The sequence below is a fragment of the Aquila chrysaetos genome, chromosome 7, assembly GCF_900496995.4.
Source record: "Aquila chrysaetos chrysaetos chromosome 7, bAquChr1.4, whole genome shotgun sequence".
NCBI classification, from domain to species: Eukaryota; Metazoa; Chordata; class Aves; order Accipitriformes; family Accipitridae; genus Aquila; species Aquila chrysaetos.
The window spans coordinates 47,521,543-47,540,304 of record NC_044010.1 but is presented as its reverse complement, the minus strand read 5'-3'; the positions used below and the strand labels follow the sequence as shown (position 1 = coordinate 47,540,304).

Sequence of the window (18,762 nt, the reverse complement as noted above, 5' to 3'; positions counted from 1 at the left end):
GAAATCTGCAACCACAAGAAGTGTTAGTGACATATTGTCTCCACCACATTTAATTCTTTAAAATACATCTTGCTCTACTTGCTATGGTCTGCAGGTACACTATTGACAACACACCCTAGATCAACAGCAGGAGCCCTGGAGGAGCCCGAGCCCAAAAACCAAAGAATCGAGCAATATTCAGTGAACACTGAGTGTAACATCTGACAATGCTGCATTCAGACAGCAGGCTGTCTGAAAGGGGAGCCTGAGCATATTAAATTTAAAGGGCAATTAAATTTCAGGATATTGCTTGTCAAGCTGTTATTTTCTACAACCATGAAAGGCAACTGAAATTGAGAAATTGGGGAGTTTGTTTATTTGTTTGTAGAAAAGTTGAGCTTGTTTAAATACCAACAACTCAAGGCATTCTACTAAAAAGGTAGCTCTTCCATGCCAGCCCATCCTTAGAGCAAAACAACAAAACCTGCTCAGTAGCAGCCTCATTTTAAGCTCTGTTCAAACCACAAGGGACTGAGCTTTTTTGTTTAAAATTTTCAACTGCTTGGAAAAAAAGTTTCAGGGTGAGAGAAAGGTATGTGGGATGCATCAAAATTTTAAGTAGTAATTATAAACAACTTAGAGCAACAGATAAAATACTTTAATCAATTTCCATTAGCTGTCTGTGCCTGTATCTTAATTCATGGTAGAGGCTTTAATTTATTGCTCCCTGGGTTATTTTTAATTACTACAAAATTTAAACTCTGTAGAATTCCCACAGGTCACAAATTCTGGATATAATTGTCAAATTATGCTTCTCTCTGCTATTTGTTTTGTGGCTGGCCACAGCAGTATATTTCTTTACATTACACAGCGTGATAGGAACACGTACAATTCATGTGTAACCCAATGTGCTGGTTTTGGCTGGGATAGAGTTAATTTTCTTCACAGTAGCTGGTATGGGGCTACTTTTTGGATTTGTGTGGGAAACAGTGTTGATAACACAGGGATGTGTTAGTTATTACTGAGGAGTGCTTACAGAGTCAAGGGCTGTTCTGCTTCTCGCCCCACCCCACCAGCGAGCAGGCTGGGGGTGCACAAGGAGTCGGGAGGGGACACAGCCGGGACAGCTGACCCTGACTGACCCAAGGGATATTCCAGACTATACGACGTCATGTTCAGCATATAAAGCTGGGGGAAGAAGAAGGAAGGGGGGGGACATTCAGAGTGATGGTGTTTTGTCTTCCCAAGTCACCATTACACATGATGCAGCCCTGATTTCCTGGAGATGGCTGAACACCTGCCTGCCGATGGGAAGCAGTGTGAGGCTTTTGCTTTACCTGTTAAACTGTCTTTACCCCAACCCACGAGTTTTCTCACTTTCACCCTTCTGATTCACTCCGCCATCCCACCAGGGGGAGTGAGCAAGGGGCTGGGTGGTATTTATTTGCCAGCTGGGGTTAAACCATGACACCCAATAAAAGTCAAATTAGTTCTACAGAAAGCTCAAGCACTTTAGTTTCTGAAATCTGCAAACATCACGTAGTGAAAGGAGCTACCTCTGCACTAATTAACACTGCATATCACTTTCTACCTAAAGGTCTTAGAAAAATCTGGAAGTCTGCATATGTAAATTGTTTTGAAATTTGCTATGCACAGAAATTAAAGCTCTTCTTTCCAACCCACACTCTCCTTAAACAATCCAGGTCACTCAGATTTATCTCTCCCAGTCCATGTATGTCACTTAAGCGTCTTTATTTAAGGCGTTACTCAGTTGTTCAGTTTGGACCTCTTGAGCATTAGGAGGGAAGAGGAAGATGCAAGAAAGGCACGAGGAAAGGCTTCTGAGCAGCTTTGTGCAGTAGCTACATCTCTCGGGAGTGTACACTCTAGTCATGGTGGTCTCTGGTCTGTGAATATGGCATTAACCTCAGAATGATCTAGGGATACGCTACTGCCCTCTGCCTCTACCCAAGCAGAGTTTGAGGTCTCTGCCTTGAGCTGGTATCCACTATGAAAAACACATACTGTAGAATTAATTTCTGAAGGTCCACTCAGAGCTATAGACACTGCTATACTTGGCCATCTGTCATTGAAAGCAGAATGTAAGGGGCTCTTTGTCCTTTATCCTCACCTGCAAAGAGCAAGCTGAGATTCAAGATCTAGTGCAAGGAAATGGTACCACCTGCATTTCTCTCTCCCTATTCTCCATTCTTGCAACTATTTCAGATTCACTGAGTGAGAGTTCCTCTCCTCCTCAGACTATTCCATTCATATTGCTTTTTGTTTGGTCCCCGCTGGAGGCCAGTATCATTTACAGCACCATCAGACTACCAAGAAACCCTAGAAGATACCTTTCTGAACATGCCCAATCCACTAAACTAGACACGCACCGCTTGTCACACCTATTACAGTTCTACCAACCTGAACTATCCAATTCCTTCAGCATCTATCTTCCTAACACAGTGAAGGCATACAGACCAAAACTCCTCCTATTTAACTTTACGCAGCTAAGATACTCCTCAACTGGGGAAAATACTGGCCCCAGCTCCATCTACAGAGAAAGATGCCTGCAGAGGTCGACTCAGTCTCCAGAGGGCCCTCTGGGGAGGGTCTCCAGGGAGGTCATTGGCTCACACAAGATGGCAGTTTTAAACTGCATCTGCAAATACGTACTACACCATTGGATGGGGCAGAATCAAACTTGCAGGGCACAATGTAAAATATACAGTAGTACATTAAACACCCTTCACTATAAATCCAGTATTTTCTTTGTATTCCCATATATACCCCTTGATTTATTTTAACTTCAATATCTGTTACTCCTTAGTAAAAAGCACTCTGCTCAGAAAGAGACAAAATTAAACATATTTGAGAGATCCAGAAAAGAAGTGGTGAATGAACTCTACTACACACACACACATACATCTTGTAGCTAGCCAGAATTCAAAGGACTCTTTCAGAAATGGGGCAGGAGAAAGCTTCCTCTGACGATCAGCCAAATTTTAATTCTCACTAAAACCACTGTACCTCTAAGATTACTGAAAGAAGTAGAAAATATTTTTGAACTCTGATAAGACTATCTGTTTTCATTAACTAGTCTTTTTTAAAAGGAAAACAGAGTCTGAAGCTACAATTTTAATGAAACCCTCAAAGTCTGGCTTGAGGCAGAAACCGGTAATGAAAAACTTCAGTAGCTAGCATCTGCCAAAACTGTAAGCTACTGATAACTAGAGATCAAAAGAAGTCAAATGGGAAGTTTGCAAGCAGTCTAAACATAAAAGTTGCTCTAGGATCACCCCATAACATGCATACATACACACACACTTGCAAAATAGTATCTGGCATACCTGTCTGAAACAATGTAGAGGGGCAGCTACTGATTCAGTCTCTTTCAGATAATCATCCCAATTAAACTGTTCTGGAAGACATAAGATAAAAAAAGACCATACAGACAGTTTTTAAAGGGAACTTAAATTAAAATGGGGGGTAGGGAAAGAAAGGGACAGAAAAAAACCAACTATCTTGTACAATACTTTTTTCTTCTCCAAGAACAGGATTACTCTCAAATAGAAACTCCACCTCTGAAAAACATACAACCCTTGAAGGAGCTTTAAGAGTACTGTTAATTCATGGGGTGATCACACAATAGGCAAAATCGATATAAACCTTCCCCAAATTCTTTTTCTTTTTTTTTTTTTTTTTTTTTTTTTGTGGTCCATATACAAAGATACAAGTCAGGATATCTAGATTCAATTATCTGCATAAGGACCTCCCAAGCGTTCTTGTACAAATCACCTTAGCCTTTCTGTATCTTAGTTCCCCTAACAGCAGAACTGATATGATAATCTCATAGGAGTCCTGAGATGATATATGTTGAAAAACACAGACACATAGATTCTGTTGAAATGTATGTTGAGAATACTATCCTCAGTCCACTAGAAAGCAAAAGGCTTAGCACAGCCTTCCAACTGCATCTTTGTCTCTTTTCATCTGAAGTCTGATAAAGGTTTCTCTTTGTAGGGTAAATACTATGGCAATGTTCAGCAACAGAATCATGGTATTTTTTCCAGCATTAACATTGGCATTGTTTATGTGCATGGGTAAGTGTATTCTACATTTGATTTAATCAGTGTTATCAGTTTTGCATGAATGAACAGTATGAAGTACTAACATCAAAGATAGAAGCAAGCATTACTTAAACTAATACAAAGTACCAGAGAAAAACTACAATAGCACAGCTAATGTTTTTGTTCCTAAACTATCTAAGTGAGCTCTCCTGCTTATTTTTCTTGTTTGGGCAGCTGGCATCTTTCTGATGTTCCTGAAGAGTGGATCACCCATGAACCCCAAAATGATGCAGTGATGCCACCCAGCGGCTCAGCAACGGCCATTCACACGGCCTACAGCAAAATCCTTGGTGATGACGGGGAGGCTGTGCCGGGTTTATCAGTAAACCTTCCAAAAATGCCACTGGACACAGTTAAACACATTTCTGCAATTTTCAGGAGAGAGGAGAAGCAAAGAAACAATGAGACAACAGCAGCATTTTCCAGCACTCACACACTGCTGCTCTGAAGCATGCATGGTGGCTCAAACCCAGAGTCTGCCTGCGTTAGCACAGCATTTAGTTGAAAATATACAGTGCCTGAAGCAGAAGAAAACTACCCCCTTGGCTTACTGAGATCCTCTTTTTTTGGCATAACAGACTTAAAAGTGTCCGAGTAGTTTGTTCTTGGCACTGCAGAGGCCATGTGGTTGTTAGCTATGTAACAAGTCAGTAAAATCTCAAAAAGCTGTTAATTCGGTGGTCTGGACTGTATGTAGGCTGGTAACAAAGACATTTCCATACAACATCTTGGAAATCTGCCTATTTGGGAATGAAAATTTTATTCACACATTTATACAGTTACATCGATTTTGTATTACTCACAAAAGGCAGGGTACATAAACTTAAGCATATGTTAGATATTTGTATTTCAGGAAGACATGCTCAGGAAATGGCTCTTCAGAGTTTTCTCCAGAAAGTAGCCTCCAGATCCATTGTTCTTTTTATTGACAGGCCAAGGAGGCTGCAAAAATTAAATACCATGAACTGCTAGCAAGTTTCATCTTATAAAAATTCTTCTTTGAGTCTAATAATGAAGCTGCCACTTCAGGTTGACTCCTGATTTAAAAAAAAAAAAAAAAAAAAAAAAGTTGTTTTTTAGTCAGAGTTTACCTTAGTAAACTTTAAAGTACCCAATTCAATAAAATTAAATCTAGCAAAAAGAAAATGTTAGCTACGTCCCAGCTGTCTCAGATATAACATGATGTAAAAGCTGTAATCATGAATCAGAGTCTTGCTGTGTTAAGGACTGTATAAATGCAAATACTTCAAAGACAGTACCTTTCACCCGGAGAAACCCCTGGAAACCCCAGAAAAAATTATCTCTATATACCAGCATTTCCCAAATGATCTCAATTGTTATAACAGGACTGTAAATTTGGTGGGATGACCCAAAAGTACAGAGGGAAAAACACAGGGTCTTTTTCCAGGGAACATTCACCAGGAAGACACATAAGGTAACACAAGCAGCCAGCTGCAGATAAAGCCAAGAGGAAAACAACATTGCCTGGCTCTCTGCTTTAAATCTTGGTTATCAAAACCTCTTTCATCAAGGAGAAATGACCTGAAGTTTAAACCAGAATCTCTCCACCTGCGAAGATACACTGTATTAAATTAAAACCAAGCTCTCAGATATGGTGCTAATTATCATTTAATTACCGCTGTCATAGAAATAGGAGATGAATGTATGTTTGCAACATGTAAGATGCATGTCTAGGAAGATAATCACATTGAAAGAAATCCCTAAACAAAAAGCTTCTCTGTATTCTCAGTGTGCGGGGGTAAAGAAGCAGTTGTTTTATATATATATATATATATATATATATATATATATATATATATTTCTAATTCTAAAGCCCCTGAAAACATGCAACTTCTGAGAAATAAAAATCCTTAAGAAAATCAGCTCGCACTAAATGATTTAACATGCATTTCTCTTCCCACTCAAACCTGCAGGCTGAATTAAACAGCTTAAGAAAAACCCATTATGCAACAAGCACAACTTTATAACCCACCAGCAAAGTGAAAACTAGAGAGAGAAAGGAATTTTTACGCTGAAGAACAAAACACCATATATTGGAAACAGGAAAAAAAAAAAAAAATAATACACCAGAAAGTAACTAGGACCTTTTGTAAAAAAAATTAAACGGTTTGTAACCAACACAGGAGTGAGACTCTAAACAGTGATCTAAGACAATCAGCATGGGCGAACAGCCTGACTAATTTAAAGATGGAGGAAATATGTTTGTTTATGCCATAGTTACCGGCAATGCCAATGGGTCAATGACCATTGATGCTCTCTGCAATGCTGTATCAACACCTTCTCACCTCTTGTCAAGCCTGCCAATCACAAAGTAACTCAAGCTAAAAGGGACCCCAGGACGTCTCTAGTTCAGCCTCCTGCTCCTCCAGGGTTCCATCGCCGTCAACACGAAGATTTCCTTCCTTCCATCAAGTAGGAATTTCTGGTGCTCCAGCCAGTATTTGTTGCTTCTCATCCTTCCACTGCGCCTCAGAGGAGCCTGGCTCTGTCCCCTCCACAGCCGCCCGTCAGATAACTGAAGACAGCAAGACAATCTCCCATAAGCTTTCCCTTTTTGGCTGAAGAAACCATTTTTCTGGTTTCACTACCAGTTTTCTGCTTACATCTTGCGTTTCGGCTCCTTCATTTTTTTGGTGGACTGCCAGCCAGCCTGCTCCAGTACAGCAGTGTCTTCCTTGTACTGGGGAGCTCGAAACTGAACACAGTACTCCAGAAACGGTCTCACAAATAGCAAGAAGCAGCAAACCCCTTCTCTAGGCCTGCTGCCTGCAGTTTTGCCGACAGGACTCGGTATGTAGTTGACGTCTTTCACCACAAGAGCACACTGCTGGCCCACGCTCAGCTTGCTGCCTGCCAGGACTGCAGGGCCTTTCCTGCAAAACTGCTTTCTGGGCAGCCCAGCTCCCGGCTTGGGCTGCTGCAGGGCTCCAGTCTGCCCAGGTGCAGGAGGGACTCTCCATTTGCCTTTGAATCTTACAGGGTTCCCATCAGCCGGTTTCTTTAGCATGGGGAGGTCCATCTGAAGAGCAGTCCTGCCTTCCAGCCTACCAGCTACTCCTCCCAGTTAGATGTTGCCCACAAACCAGCTGACAGCGTGTTCTGTCCAATCGTCCCCCTCTGTCAGTAAGGCATAAAGTAGCATCAGCCCTAGTACTGACCTCAGAGAAATGCCACTAGCTACCAACTGCCAGGTGGACCTTGTACTGACTGGCAGTCCAGTCAGTCTTCTATCCACCTATCTAAACCACATCTCACCAGTTTGGCTTAAAGGACACTACAGAAACCGTACAGAAAGCCTTGCTAAAGTCGATACAAACAACATCTACTGCTCTCCCCTTGTTTACAGAATCAATTATCACAAAAGGCCGTCACGCACATTTCACACTTGGCAAACCCATCTCAGCTGTTCCTAATCTCATCTTTGTCCTTTATTTGCTTGGAAATGGCTTCAAGGAGGATTTTCTCTGTAGTCTTCGGGAAGACTGAGGTCAGGCAGGCCAGCCTATAATTCCTCAGGTGCTCCCTTCTCCTTCTTGACACTGGGCATACTGTTTGCCCTTTTCCAATCATCATGAAACTTCTCCAATCACTATGACCTCTCCAAAATAAGAGAGAAACATCACAGTGACATCAGCCAACTACCTCAGCACCCTTGGAGGCATCCCATCTGCTCCCATAATACCTGGATGCCCAGTTCGCTAAAGTGTTCCCTGTTGTCTCCTACTGTACATAATGCTTCAGTTTAGTTTAAGGCAGAGTTTTACAAAATTTCAATTGAAGATTTAAACTACGAGTTAAGTTTCACTTGTAGATAGGTAGGATTTAAGGTCCTGGTTTATTTAGGTTAATTTAATACAGTATCACCATAGCCTATACACTGTTTAAGCAGACAGAGCACCTTGTGTCTTCTCATCTCATCCCTAGGTTCCCTTGGCATGCATCCGAGACCTTTGACAGAGAGATGTATCTTTTCTAGTCTTCAGCCTACAATCTCTCTTTGTCAAAGATGAGGTTTCCTTTTAATTTTGGTTTACATACTCTTGCAAACATAGTAACTTAAGTGTAAGGTATTTCATACCCTGCTTTATACCTTGTACCTCCTTCTGTATGTTGTGATCATTCAATTAGAATTTTTCTCCTCCTCCTGTCTTTCTCCACCCACTTTAGTCTATTTTTTCACCTGTTCTTCTCACATCTCTGTATCTTCCCTCTTCTTAAACTTTTCCTATCACACATCTCCCTGAAAACTCTGGAGATTTCCTGGATGCTAGCCCGAAGCACTGTAAGGCATCTTCATCCAGCATCAAGAGGCTCTTTCTTCTTCCTTGCCACCAACAAGCAACAACACAGGATAAAAATTAGCATCTCATCTATAGAAAATCAGAGATCTTGCATGATCTTGAGCAAGGCACTCCTCCCTAAGTGTTTGACAGACCTGAGTCTAGATTTCATGAGTAAATTCAGTGCTCAGACACTAGATTAACAGCGTAGTCCCAAGTGGAAGAACACAGATGACAAAACAAGGCTTGCCTGCTTAGCACTGCTTCTCCACAAAGCTTTTTCAACACCTTGCTCTCTACTGCAGGAGGAGGCAGAGACGTTTTCCAGTGACTCATGAAATATGGTTATCTTACCCACATATGAAAAGCGCTTTGCTGGTGAGGGGGCGTCTTATGGGGCTCCGTCTGTCATGTCAGACATTATTTTAAAACACAGACATGCTATCCAAGTCCAGTTTGACTGGAGCTCCTCTTACTCTGCAGAAGAGGGAAAAGAAGACACAAATACACCTCCTTTCCTGTCTCAAAGTAACAGGGAAGAATAACAAAAATGACTGCTAGGATCCCAAGACATGGAAGAATTAAGTCTGACAAATGTAACAGCAGAAAGCTGTACTATGGCTGGTGGTAACAGTGTACCATACCTTTTATGCAAAGTCATCACCTCAACTACGCAGCTACCACGTTAGTATCTCAGCACGTTTGTTCAGTGACTACACTACTTGTAAGGAACTCGTCAGCTGGTACCCAAGAAAAGCTCTGAACCAGACCATCTATTAGGAGTCAGAGGGCACAGAAATGTAAGCAGAGCGAGAGTTTAAGTAACTCAGTGACATTTTACTGAGAATTAACCAACAACTCCTGAAGAGATTTTCTACTTCTACTCATGACATTTCTTACTGCCCCAGATTCAAGCAACCCACATGAACATAAGAAGGGTATATAGGGATGCTCCTGCCCTCTCACTGCAGCCCACAAAAGCTAAACTGCCAACAATCCCATGTATATGCTGCCCTACAGCACCTGTTGGGATAGTAGAGGCTGTCTAAGTTTGATAAGGAGCTGGATCATTTCTGGCAAGTGTGTAGTTTCCTTAGTTTACTATAAAAATACAACTGATTTGAAAACAGAATTTGTTTAAAGTAAAATTAGAATCCCAGGCAATTTAATCCAGTTAGCAATCTCTAGACTGTTAACCTGAAAATCCTTTTTTGGCATCAGCAAACACATTAAGGAAAGAGAAGATAACTGCAGCAGAAAAGGCATGAAACTGGGAAATACATGATGAGAAGAACAGACAAATCAGTAATGATCTAAAAAAAATTAATGTTTACACAGCATCTTTGATTATATATACAAAGAGTACTTATCTTGGCTTAGTAAAGCTATCAGGCTCAAGTCAAGCAGTTTCAACCATCATTTTCAATACCAAAACATACTTTCCTAACAGAGGTAGATAAAAGCAAAGGTATGTTTTTAACTACCCACCAGTAATAGCCAAAGAGATTGAAAAAAAAAAAAAAAAAAAAAAAAATCCTCAGGAAATAGTACAATCCGAATAGATACTTTTTCTTTTAGGGTACCTTAACTAATAACCTGACAGCTGCAATACCTACCACTTTTTAAAGACGGGTTGTTTGCCTGCTGATTCTTTCCATCTTTCTCTTTTTTAATATTCTTTGAATCTAAAAGACAAGATTCCATTACATAATAAATGTAATATTCACATCATAATGATGTCCAGCATAACACTTTTCAAACAATACAGAATGTCTTGTTCCAAATATTGACTTTCTTTTTACTCAGTGCATAATCAAAAAGGTATTTGTACCACAAACTTAATCACTGCACTATTTTTCTATCAAAATATATTAAGTACAGCAAGAAAAAGCAAAGCTTTTGACTAGTTTACATTACATTATCAGAATAAATCTAGCTGCAGAAAATGTAGTATTAGCTCCACAAAGAGCAACTCTGACCTAATTTTTAACAGCTTTACTCAACCTACACACAATTTGAGATCCTCAAGATCACTAGATATCTTTTTAAATCTTGTCTAGACCACTATGAACTGAGAAACAAGAAAAAAACCCAAACCCACCCTAAAAGCGTATTTCTGAGTTAAAGATTCCATTTTATATTTAAAATCTTGAATACTGAAATGCAAGCAGCTACCTCAGTGCATATGTCAGTTCTTCAAAAAAAAACAAAAAAAAACCCAACACATTCAGAAGAATCTACCTTCTCGATCATTCATCTCTACACACATACAGAAAGAAGTCCGTCATATTTCATTTTTGTCGGATTTCAGCGTGTATGCGTGGTGGTGCATTCTCCCCGTTCCTCTCCCTCCCGGGCCGCTCTACGATCTCAGGAATTCCCGTTAAGCCTTGGCCTTTGTGTAATGAGTTGGGCAGTTATGCGTCCCTTGATCATACCAGGAACTCTTGCATGGCTAAGGTGGGAAGAGGCACTGGCCGTACCAAGAATTCCTGTTGCTTGGCAGAGGCGGGGAACGAGAGCAGGAATAATTAGTCATCCCCGACAGCCTTGGAACATCCCTTGTCTGGATCATAGCTCGAGTGAAACAGTACCAGTGTTACTGGAATTCCAGTAATTTGCTGATGACTAAAGCCAATCATCTTCCAAACCTATAAACAGTGGTCCTAAGTGAGGCCCTTTCAGCTCTCCTGGATCACAGCGGGCTGCAACGAGCATCTCCCTCTGAGGGGGATGCCTCTCAGAGCTCGTGAACTCTCCAGTTTGTGAAAATCGGAGGACCGTTGCCAAAAGCTGACAATGGGACCTGGGCTGATACCCACTGAGAAAATGCCGAGACATTTGACATGAATATTTCACTGAACTTGAGGGGAACTTTTAACAGGTATACCTCTCTTTATATATATATATATATATATATATCTGTCTTAGTGTCCGTGTGCACCCGTGTGTGAATTGACCCAGGTATCCTAGAGCAAGTATAGTATAAATACTGCCCTTTCAAATTTATCACTAAGTCACTGTTGTGATTGTAGTAAATTCTATTGAATCACTTTGGAAATGTTAAAATGATCAAATTCTGCTAAATCTGGTGATTCACCTCAAACTGCGAATGAATCTCAGAATGCTGCTACACAATCCATTTAGATGTAAACCACTGCCCAAGTCTGGGACTAGGAGTGGATCCAGCCGCACCTGAGCTCCATCAGGAGTTTAGAAAGCAAGGGAGCCTCCTCTGAACCTCGTGACTCAATGGGAGGGTCTTCCCTACCTTTTTACACCTCCAATCTCTCTGCAAATCATGAAAAATCAATTCTAACTTAATCTTCCTTTGCATGTTTCTCTCTTACCCTTTTGCATCTGCAGTCTCTGTATAAATAATTCTAGTTTGATTCTAACTTGATCTTCCTTTGTACGTTTCATCCATGCATTAAGTAATAGAGTGAACCTTGCCATCGAACTTTGTGAAGTTGCGCTTTTATAAATTCCTATTAAATCATTTTTGCTAATACCCCTGACGGTGATTCTTTAAGCGGTCCAAACCACTCATTCGCAACATAGAGACACAGGTGGACTGGGAGGCTAGCATGGAGAAGACTGAGGGAACCAGTTCCACTCGTTCCTTATAGTCTTTAAAATACGTTGGTCTGGTGACCTGCTTTTGACACTCATGGACTCAAGCTCAATTCAAATATGACACTGAGTTGGCAAGCAAAATGCAAGTTTTGCAGAATTAAAAAGGTTATCAAGCTCTGTGTGGCAGAATAACTCTCTTGGTTCACAAACGCCTCAGCACCGGGAATGGGGCCGCTCCTCTGGGAAGGTGTGTGCCTCAGCTCACACCCTGGGTCACCCCAGCTAGCCTGAACTGTTACAAGTGAAGGGATGGCCCACTTGTACCCAAAGATTGTGTTGGCAGCCAATTCCTCTACTTGCTTACACTTAAGTCTTCAGCTGTTGATGGGCTTGCGCTTGAAACAACACTCCTAACCTAGAATAAGCATTTGGTGATACAGAAACACTTGAGATACAATGAGTTGTTCTGCAGCAAAGATTAAGCCCTAACAGTGTTTCTCTTCTGTGTTTTCTGTAAGGCTTTTCTTGAAACAGAGAGTACCGACGAGCAACGTGTGACATTCGCCATTTCTGACCCACTTATTTCATTATTCACTGAGGAATCGCCATGTACAGCAAGAGCTGAATGATGACGATCTTCCGTCATCAATCCCCAAATCCTCCCCGCTCAGTCAGTGAGGAGGGGATGAGCCATCCACCTGGCTCTGCGCCGGGTAGGATGTGGTGCTCCTTCACCGGCCAGGGCCCCCTCAGGGGCAGCCGGGCAGGGCCTCACCGGCCAGGGCCACCCCAGCACCGGGCACCCTCCCTGGGGACGGGTCAAGGCTGGGACAGGACACGGGCCCACGGGCGGGCCCAGCCTGGCAGGGCCCATGGCTGGGCAGGGCAGGGCTGCGGGGAGCTGGAGACCGGCCGTGTTCCGGCATCGCTGGGGCAGGGTCTGATGGCCTGGGAGGCCAACGTGGGGTCCTGGGCAGAGACGGGAGAGGCCCCAGGTGAGGTTGGTCAGGGCCATTAAAACCTATTAGTGTACTCAGGGCCAAGACGACTTCCAAGAATAACCCGGGCTCCGCAGTCCTAGAAAATACAACTGCTCAAAATATCCTGCAAAAATATCACCTGTCTCTCCTAAAGCAGATATGGAGAGTACCGCAGATACTTTGAAAAGGAAAGAAAATGCTATGTTTACTCTTTGACTTAGTCTTCTGTCTTGACTTACGTGCTCTTTCTTTTGGAAAAAGTTTGCTTTGAAACATCTTCTACTTGATAGGTTCCCAAAGAAAAATCCTTATGGAGGTCAACTTCAGATGGACCTGCTGAAATGCTTCTGTATGGTGCCCAGAGAGCACTAAAACTCCAGCACCTCCTCAGGAGTAGGGCTTTAACCCGCACAAGTGGACACCCTATGTCCTGACAACTACCACCAGTGGGAATCTGAGAAGGGACCGTGTTAAAACTAGTTCAGTAACAATGACGAGACACAAGGCTAACATTCGCCTTCTACCTCCTACAGATAAAAATATATTCCATCCAGCCTCTTTGGGATTGAACTGAATCCAGCTAGTTTTCTCCTGGACAGTGGCAATCACCAGCAGAGCCTTTTGCCATGTTCTACAAGCTCAGTTAGTCAGGCTTTCCCAAAAACAGTCACGAGACTGTCATAAACATCAGGCTGACAGCTTACAGAAGAGATAACTTCCCAATCTGCTTATTTCTGAAGAGGAAATCCAACGGAGTCCCACGTAAGAGACTTATAGAACAGAACTAATAACTGCTTCCTGTGAACACCCAAAGCTTGAAAGAACGGAGTCACGAAAGAGTATCTACCCCACAGGGCCAGATTTCAAATGAGATGACAGCCTTTCATGATGAGAGACACCAAGAACAGGTGAAAGAATGTGAAAAACCACAGCCTGGACACCAGATGCGTTCTTGCTGGCAACCACCACCCGAATTATTTCCTGTACCAGTTAGGTTTAGTGCCTCTCTCACAAGTATCACAGCAAATACAAACGCTGAAATGGAACACTCTCGGTAACACATTTTTGTTATCATCAGCCATTAGAAAACTATGACAAGAAGAGATGATGACATTAATGAGAAGAAATGCATTTTTCAACAGCAGTTTAAACATCTTTCATTTGAGATGGAGGCATCTTCATTCATAATAAACCCAAAGCACCGTCACTATCACTTGGTTTTGATGGCCAGAAATTTACTCTTTAAAACGTTCAAGTAAAACTCACCCAGCACACACAGAAGCATCCAAAAATAAGCCTGAATAAAATCAAGATTTTTTTCAAAGGCTCCCCCTGCTTTTATGCATTCCAACCTTCAATGCTGGGAAGACCGTTACAAAGCTGGAGTGTTTTGTCTAAGCAGATAAAAAGCTAATAGCAGCAAGAATTACTAACTTGTTTTTACACGAGATACCCTGTATCTGCTACCACCTCAGAAAACTTTCCCCTGGTCTATACTTCACAGTTGCTATGATGCCTTGGTTTGGTGTGCCTCTTCCAACGTCAGTAGTTAGGGTGAATAAAAATTCATGGTTTATTTTCAAAAGCAATATTAAAGAAAATAACATTTTATTAAAATCCAATTTTATAAATATGAAATACATGCGCTTTTTTGCCCCCCCCCCTTTTTTTTAATGCATGCCAATCTACATTTGAAATTCTGATATCCTTAATTCTAGTAAATTTAGTTTCAAAAGACCACTGAAAACAAAATTAAGACATGGAAGACTATTATATCAAAAATCACTCGGCTGAGGAAGATGACTCCTGCAGCATATGACCCTCAGTTTGGTCAAACTTTGAGGTCAAACCTCAAAAATTAGATTGTGAAAGAGGGAAATAGTTCTGCAGGTACAAATAGTATTTTCCTTTCATCTCCTTCACCTAGCCACATTCAATGACTAATTCCTCGAAACCTGAAAAGTGGACTTGAAAATGGGAATTTTATTCATATACTGAGAGACAGAAGTGACTTATTAGTTCTAGAGTACTGAAGCTCATGGTGACCAAAAAAATACGTCAGTTTAATTCATTATCTGTCTTCCTCTATTCATAAAGTCCATTTTTAGAGAGACAAGTTTCAGTCTACTTTCCAATGTAAAACGCAGTAAGTTTTAGATCATTTTGTCAAAACACAAACAAAAATGAAATGCTGCTACTATGGACTTAATCACATGCTACTTAGCTCTCTTTTAAAAAAAAAAAAAAACAAACAACAAAGAATGGGATACCATTTTCAAAGAAAGTTTTAAAAATATAGTAGTACATATAAGCATACAGAGTTTATATATTCATTATGTAAATATATACACATTTAGCCTATAATACATACAGGCTAAATACTTATCTTCAAAACCCCCATGAAAGATTATTTTCTTCTAGGTAGCAAGATCAGAATCCAGCATATACTAAAACTATAAAAGCAGCATATTCTATTGTTCACCAACTAACTGTTTTTCTAAAGCGCACTTCGTAAATTAAAGCTGTAGATACAAAACAAGATTAGAGTAAGATTATTTAACATGGTGCTTTCTGCCTACCAATTCAAAACTCCATGTGTTTACATTACTCCCACCCTATCTGTAACCACAGAATTCTTCTGCTGATAAGATTACTCAACAGAAGACAGGCAAGACCAACCACATCTATCATGCAAGAAATTAAGAGACAAGGAAGAAAAAAGACAAAGCTATCTTGACTGACTTGTGAATACAAAAAAAAAAAAAAACACCAAAACCTAAAACAAACAAACAAAAAAGACAATCAGAAAAGGCACCTTTAGAATATAATGTCTGGTAAAGATAATCCCAGTGACCAATGTATAGTTCCTCTTATAAACTCCTATGTTGAACGCCAGCTTCTTGTCTGAGATGCTTTAAAAATCTACAACACTTCTTTCTGGGAAGAGTTAACCTTTCAACAAACAAGATGATTGCTTTGTCTGCATGCTGGCAAGCATCACGTTTTTTGACAGTATTAGTTTTTACCACAGAATGGTGTGCTACACGAGGAGGCATATACCTGTTATCTTCTAAGACTTGCTATTTGCTTGCGGTCCACTGTGGGGAAAAAGCAGTTCACAGTCACGCTTTTGAAATTCTGCAGCTATTTCTTAGCCACCTTAAAGTCTTCAACTGACAGGTGTTGAAAACATGGCAGGAGGCCACTTTTCTCAAAGAAACCCCTTGTCTCTTCCTGAGGGATATGAAGTATCTTTGGGTGACAGAAACATTTGCTCCTCTCATGCCATGCAGTTACTCGCCTTCAGACTAGGTTTACTAAGACAAGTCCAAGACTTACCATTGCCCAGGAATCTACTTCACTCCCTACTACACAGGGTTGTGAGCACCTTTTAGCCACCCTTCAGCAATCCTCAGGGCACACAGTTGAGGATAGCAAGACAGAGTAACTATGAAATGCCTCCTTTCCCTTCTTTTTGTGCTTCCCTAGTGGGATTCTTATCTTATCTGCCCGGAACCGGGTGTCTCTTTTAGTATGTTTAGACAACAGCCATGCAGAAAACCTACAAGAGAAGGGGACAGACTTCCTCCATAAACTCTTGGTGCGACAATTAAACGGATGACTCCTGCCACTACAGAAAATCTATTAAAGCAAAAGACAATTATTTACCAAGGGAGTGCACTAGCGTATAAAGCAGCTTGGGCTGAAGGTGGAAAGCTCAAGAAAAGTACAGAAGTGTTAGCAGCCTTTTATGGGGGAGGACTACCCATCTGAAAGCTCCGAAAAGCAGCAGCAACCTGGTTTCAGACCGTGGGTCTTTCTCTCTTCACATTCTCTTTGTTTCACCAACCCAAACACCCTTGTTTCTTCTTAAGTTTCACTCTTTAGAATAAAGAGTGAAATAATAAACACTTAAATAAAGCACTTAACTCACAACAAACTTCTGCAGACATGACACAGCAGAAATCACACTTTCACAGTACATTGTGCATTTGTGGATTAATTTCTTTAAAAATGTTAATTTTATCTTCAAGAGACAGCTGCTAATGCCATTCACTGTGATAAAATCTGATTCCTTGTACTACTCAGTTATTGTCCTGCTAAATTACATGCAGTTACAGAATAAAGCACTACATTTTATTTAATATCACACCCTAGACACATTCTTCAATTTTAGAGTAGTATAATGGCTTCAAGGCTGTCACAGGACAAAATTGCTTTGGTTGAACTTGTAGAACTCCAGGATAAGCCAAATTTTGCATACTTACTCTAAAACAACATGAAGTTTGAACTTACCTGTACTCATATCACAAACTGTCTTCTTTAATCTAACATTATAGTAATCCCACCACCTTCAAAAAGAGAATTTAACAGGTTCCCTATTTTCTTTCCTCTTGGATAAAAGTTACCAGGCCTTACCTTTAGCTGCTGTTCTCCCCATGGTGACACTTCTGTGATCTCCCCTCTCACAATAAAAAGGCTGAAGTTGAAAGACCAGTTAATTCTTCCTTTCAGCACAACAGTTTCCTGTGGAGTAGTAATACAAGTTAGGGGGGGAGGTTGTTGTTGGGGTTTGGGTTTTCTTTTTTTGGAAAGGAGGATTTTTTTTTTTGTATTGGTGTATAATTATCTCGCTGGTTTTAAGTTGCAAACATTTAACAAACTATGTGTAGAAGAACAGCGTGTAAACAATGGATATATCAAAGTAGCAAGGGTACAGAACCCAAACTTTATTTCATTGTTTTAGACAGTTCCTTGTAAAATGATTTGCATTTTCTGTGGATTTCTAATACAAAGAAAGATATAAAACATGCTTTATTCCTTTTTTCCCCAACAAACACTACTGAAAAATGGAAGAAATACTTTTATACATAACCCACTCATCCTGCCTCACTTGCACAGAGTTAAACAATCATGGGTTTAAACACCTTTGGGTAAAACACTATCTTGCACAACTACAGTGGAAGGGGGAACAAAACACTGATGTAAGAAATCTTGACAAAGGCCCAAGTGCTCTCCCATACCCCTGCCCTCTACGACTTGTAACAGAGCACAGAGAACCTGTTAGGGAAACACTAACTGCAGATAAAAGCAGCGAGCCACATTCTTGTAGGGTTTAGAAACTAGAAGTGCCAGATCAGTTAAACTATTGTAAAACAGTAAAAACAAACTTTATTTTTTTTGTGTGTGCTACTGTGATTTTCTACTCCAGCATCTAGTTTTTTTGAACTCTGACTGTGTTCAGTTCAAGTCAAACTCATTTGAAGCTTTTTAGCCTCAAAGCAGCAAAGCCAGCAAGTTTATTATCCTTTTCCATTAACTTTTCAAGTAATAATGGGTAAAAATACATTCAAATTTCTGAATTATCTTCTTTGATCATTTCCTTTCTAGGAACTCCTATCAGGTTAAAGTTGACATAACCAAAAGTTCAAGTTTGTTTGTTTTTTTTTAATTTAAATATGTGCATACTTTTTCCAAGATTAATTTACCCAAAGGTAACATTTTCAGAAGCTATACCTTTCCAGTGTTACATAAAAGGAATAGTTGAAAAGCAAGTTATCTACTTGGAATTTCTTGACTCTTATACTCGCACGCTAAAAAAAAAAAAAAAAATTACACATATGTATCACATATAACAAGAGAGGCGTCATATAGCTGAGTATTTTCCTGAAACTGTGACATTTCAGTGAAACCTCGAGGAACTTGCACACTATGGTGATGGATTGCATGATGAAAACTTTATACAGTGCAAGTCCCACAGCTAAAACTGATTAAATATGGTTTTAAAAACGCCACTGA

At 40.5% G+C, this 18,762-nt stretch overlaps 1 protein-coding gene across 13 annotated transcripts in view; it reads right to left on the bottom strand.

Moving 5' to 3' along the window:
- The window catches only part of SCML2 (Scm polycomb group protein like 2), a 75,567-nt gene that overhangs the window by 44,537 nt on the left and 12,268 nt on the right, over window positions 1-18,762 (bottom strand). For 4 of the 13 annotated variants that reach the window (XM_030020277.2, XM_041124816.1, XM_030020276.2 and 1 more), the window contains exon 2: window positions 17,383-17,490. In XM_030020277.2, the coding sequence (XP_029876137.1) occupies window positions 17,383-17,490 (108 nt within the window). Of the gene's footprint in view, window positions 1-3,326; window positions 3,398-4,909; window positions 5,049-6,412; window positions 6,617-10,023; window positions 10,093-10,648; window positions 10,848-16,023; window positions 16,216-16,302; window positions 16,397-17,382; window positions 17,491-18,762 lie in introns of those variants that run through there. The other 9 variants (XM_041124822.1, XM_041124818.1, XM_030020278.2 and 6 more) reach the window with 7 other exon arrangements.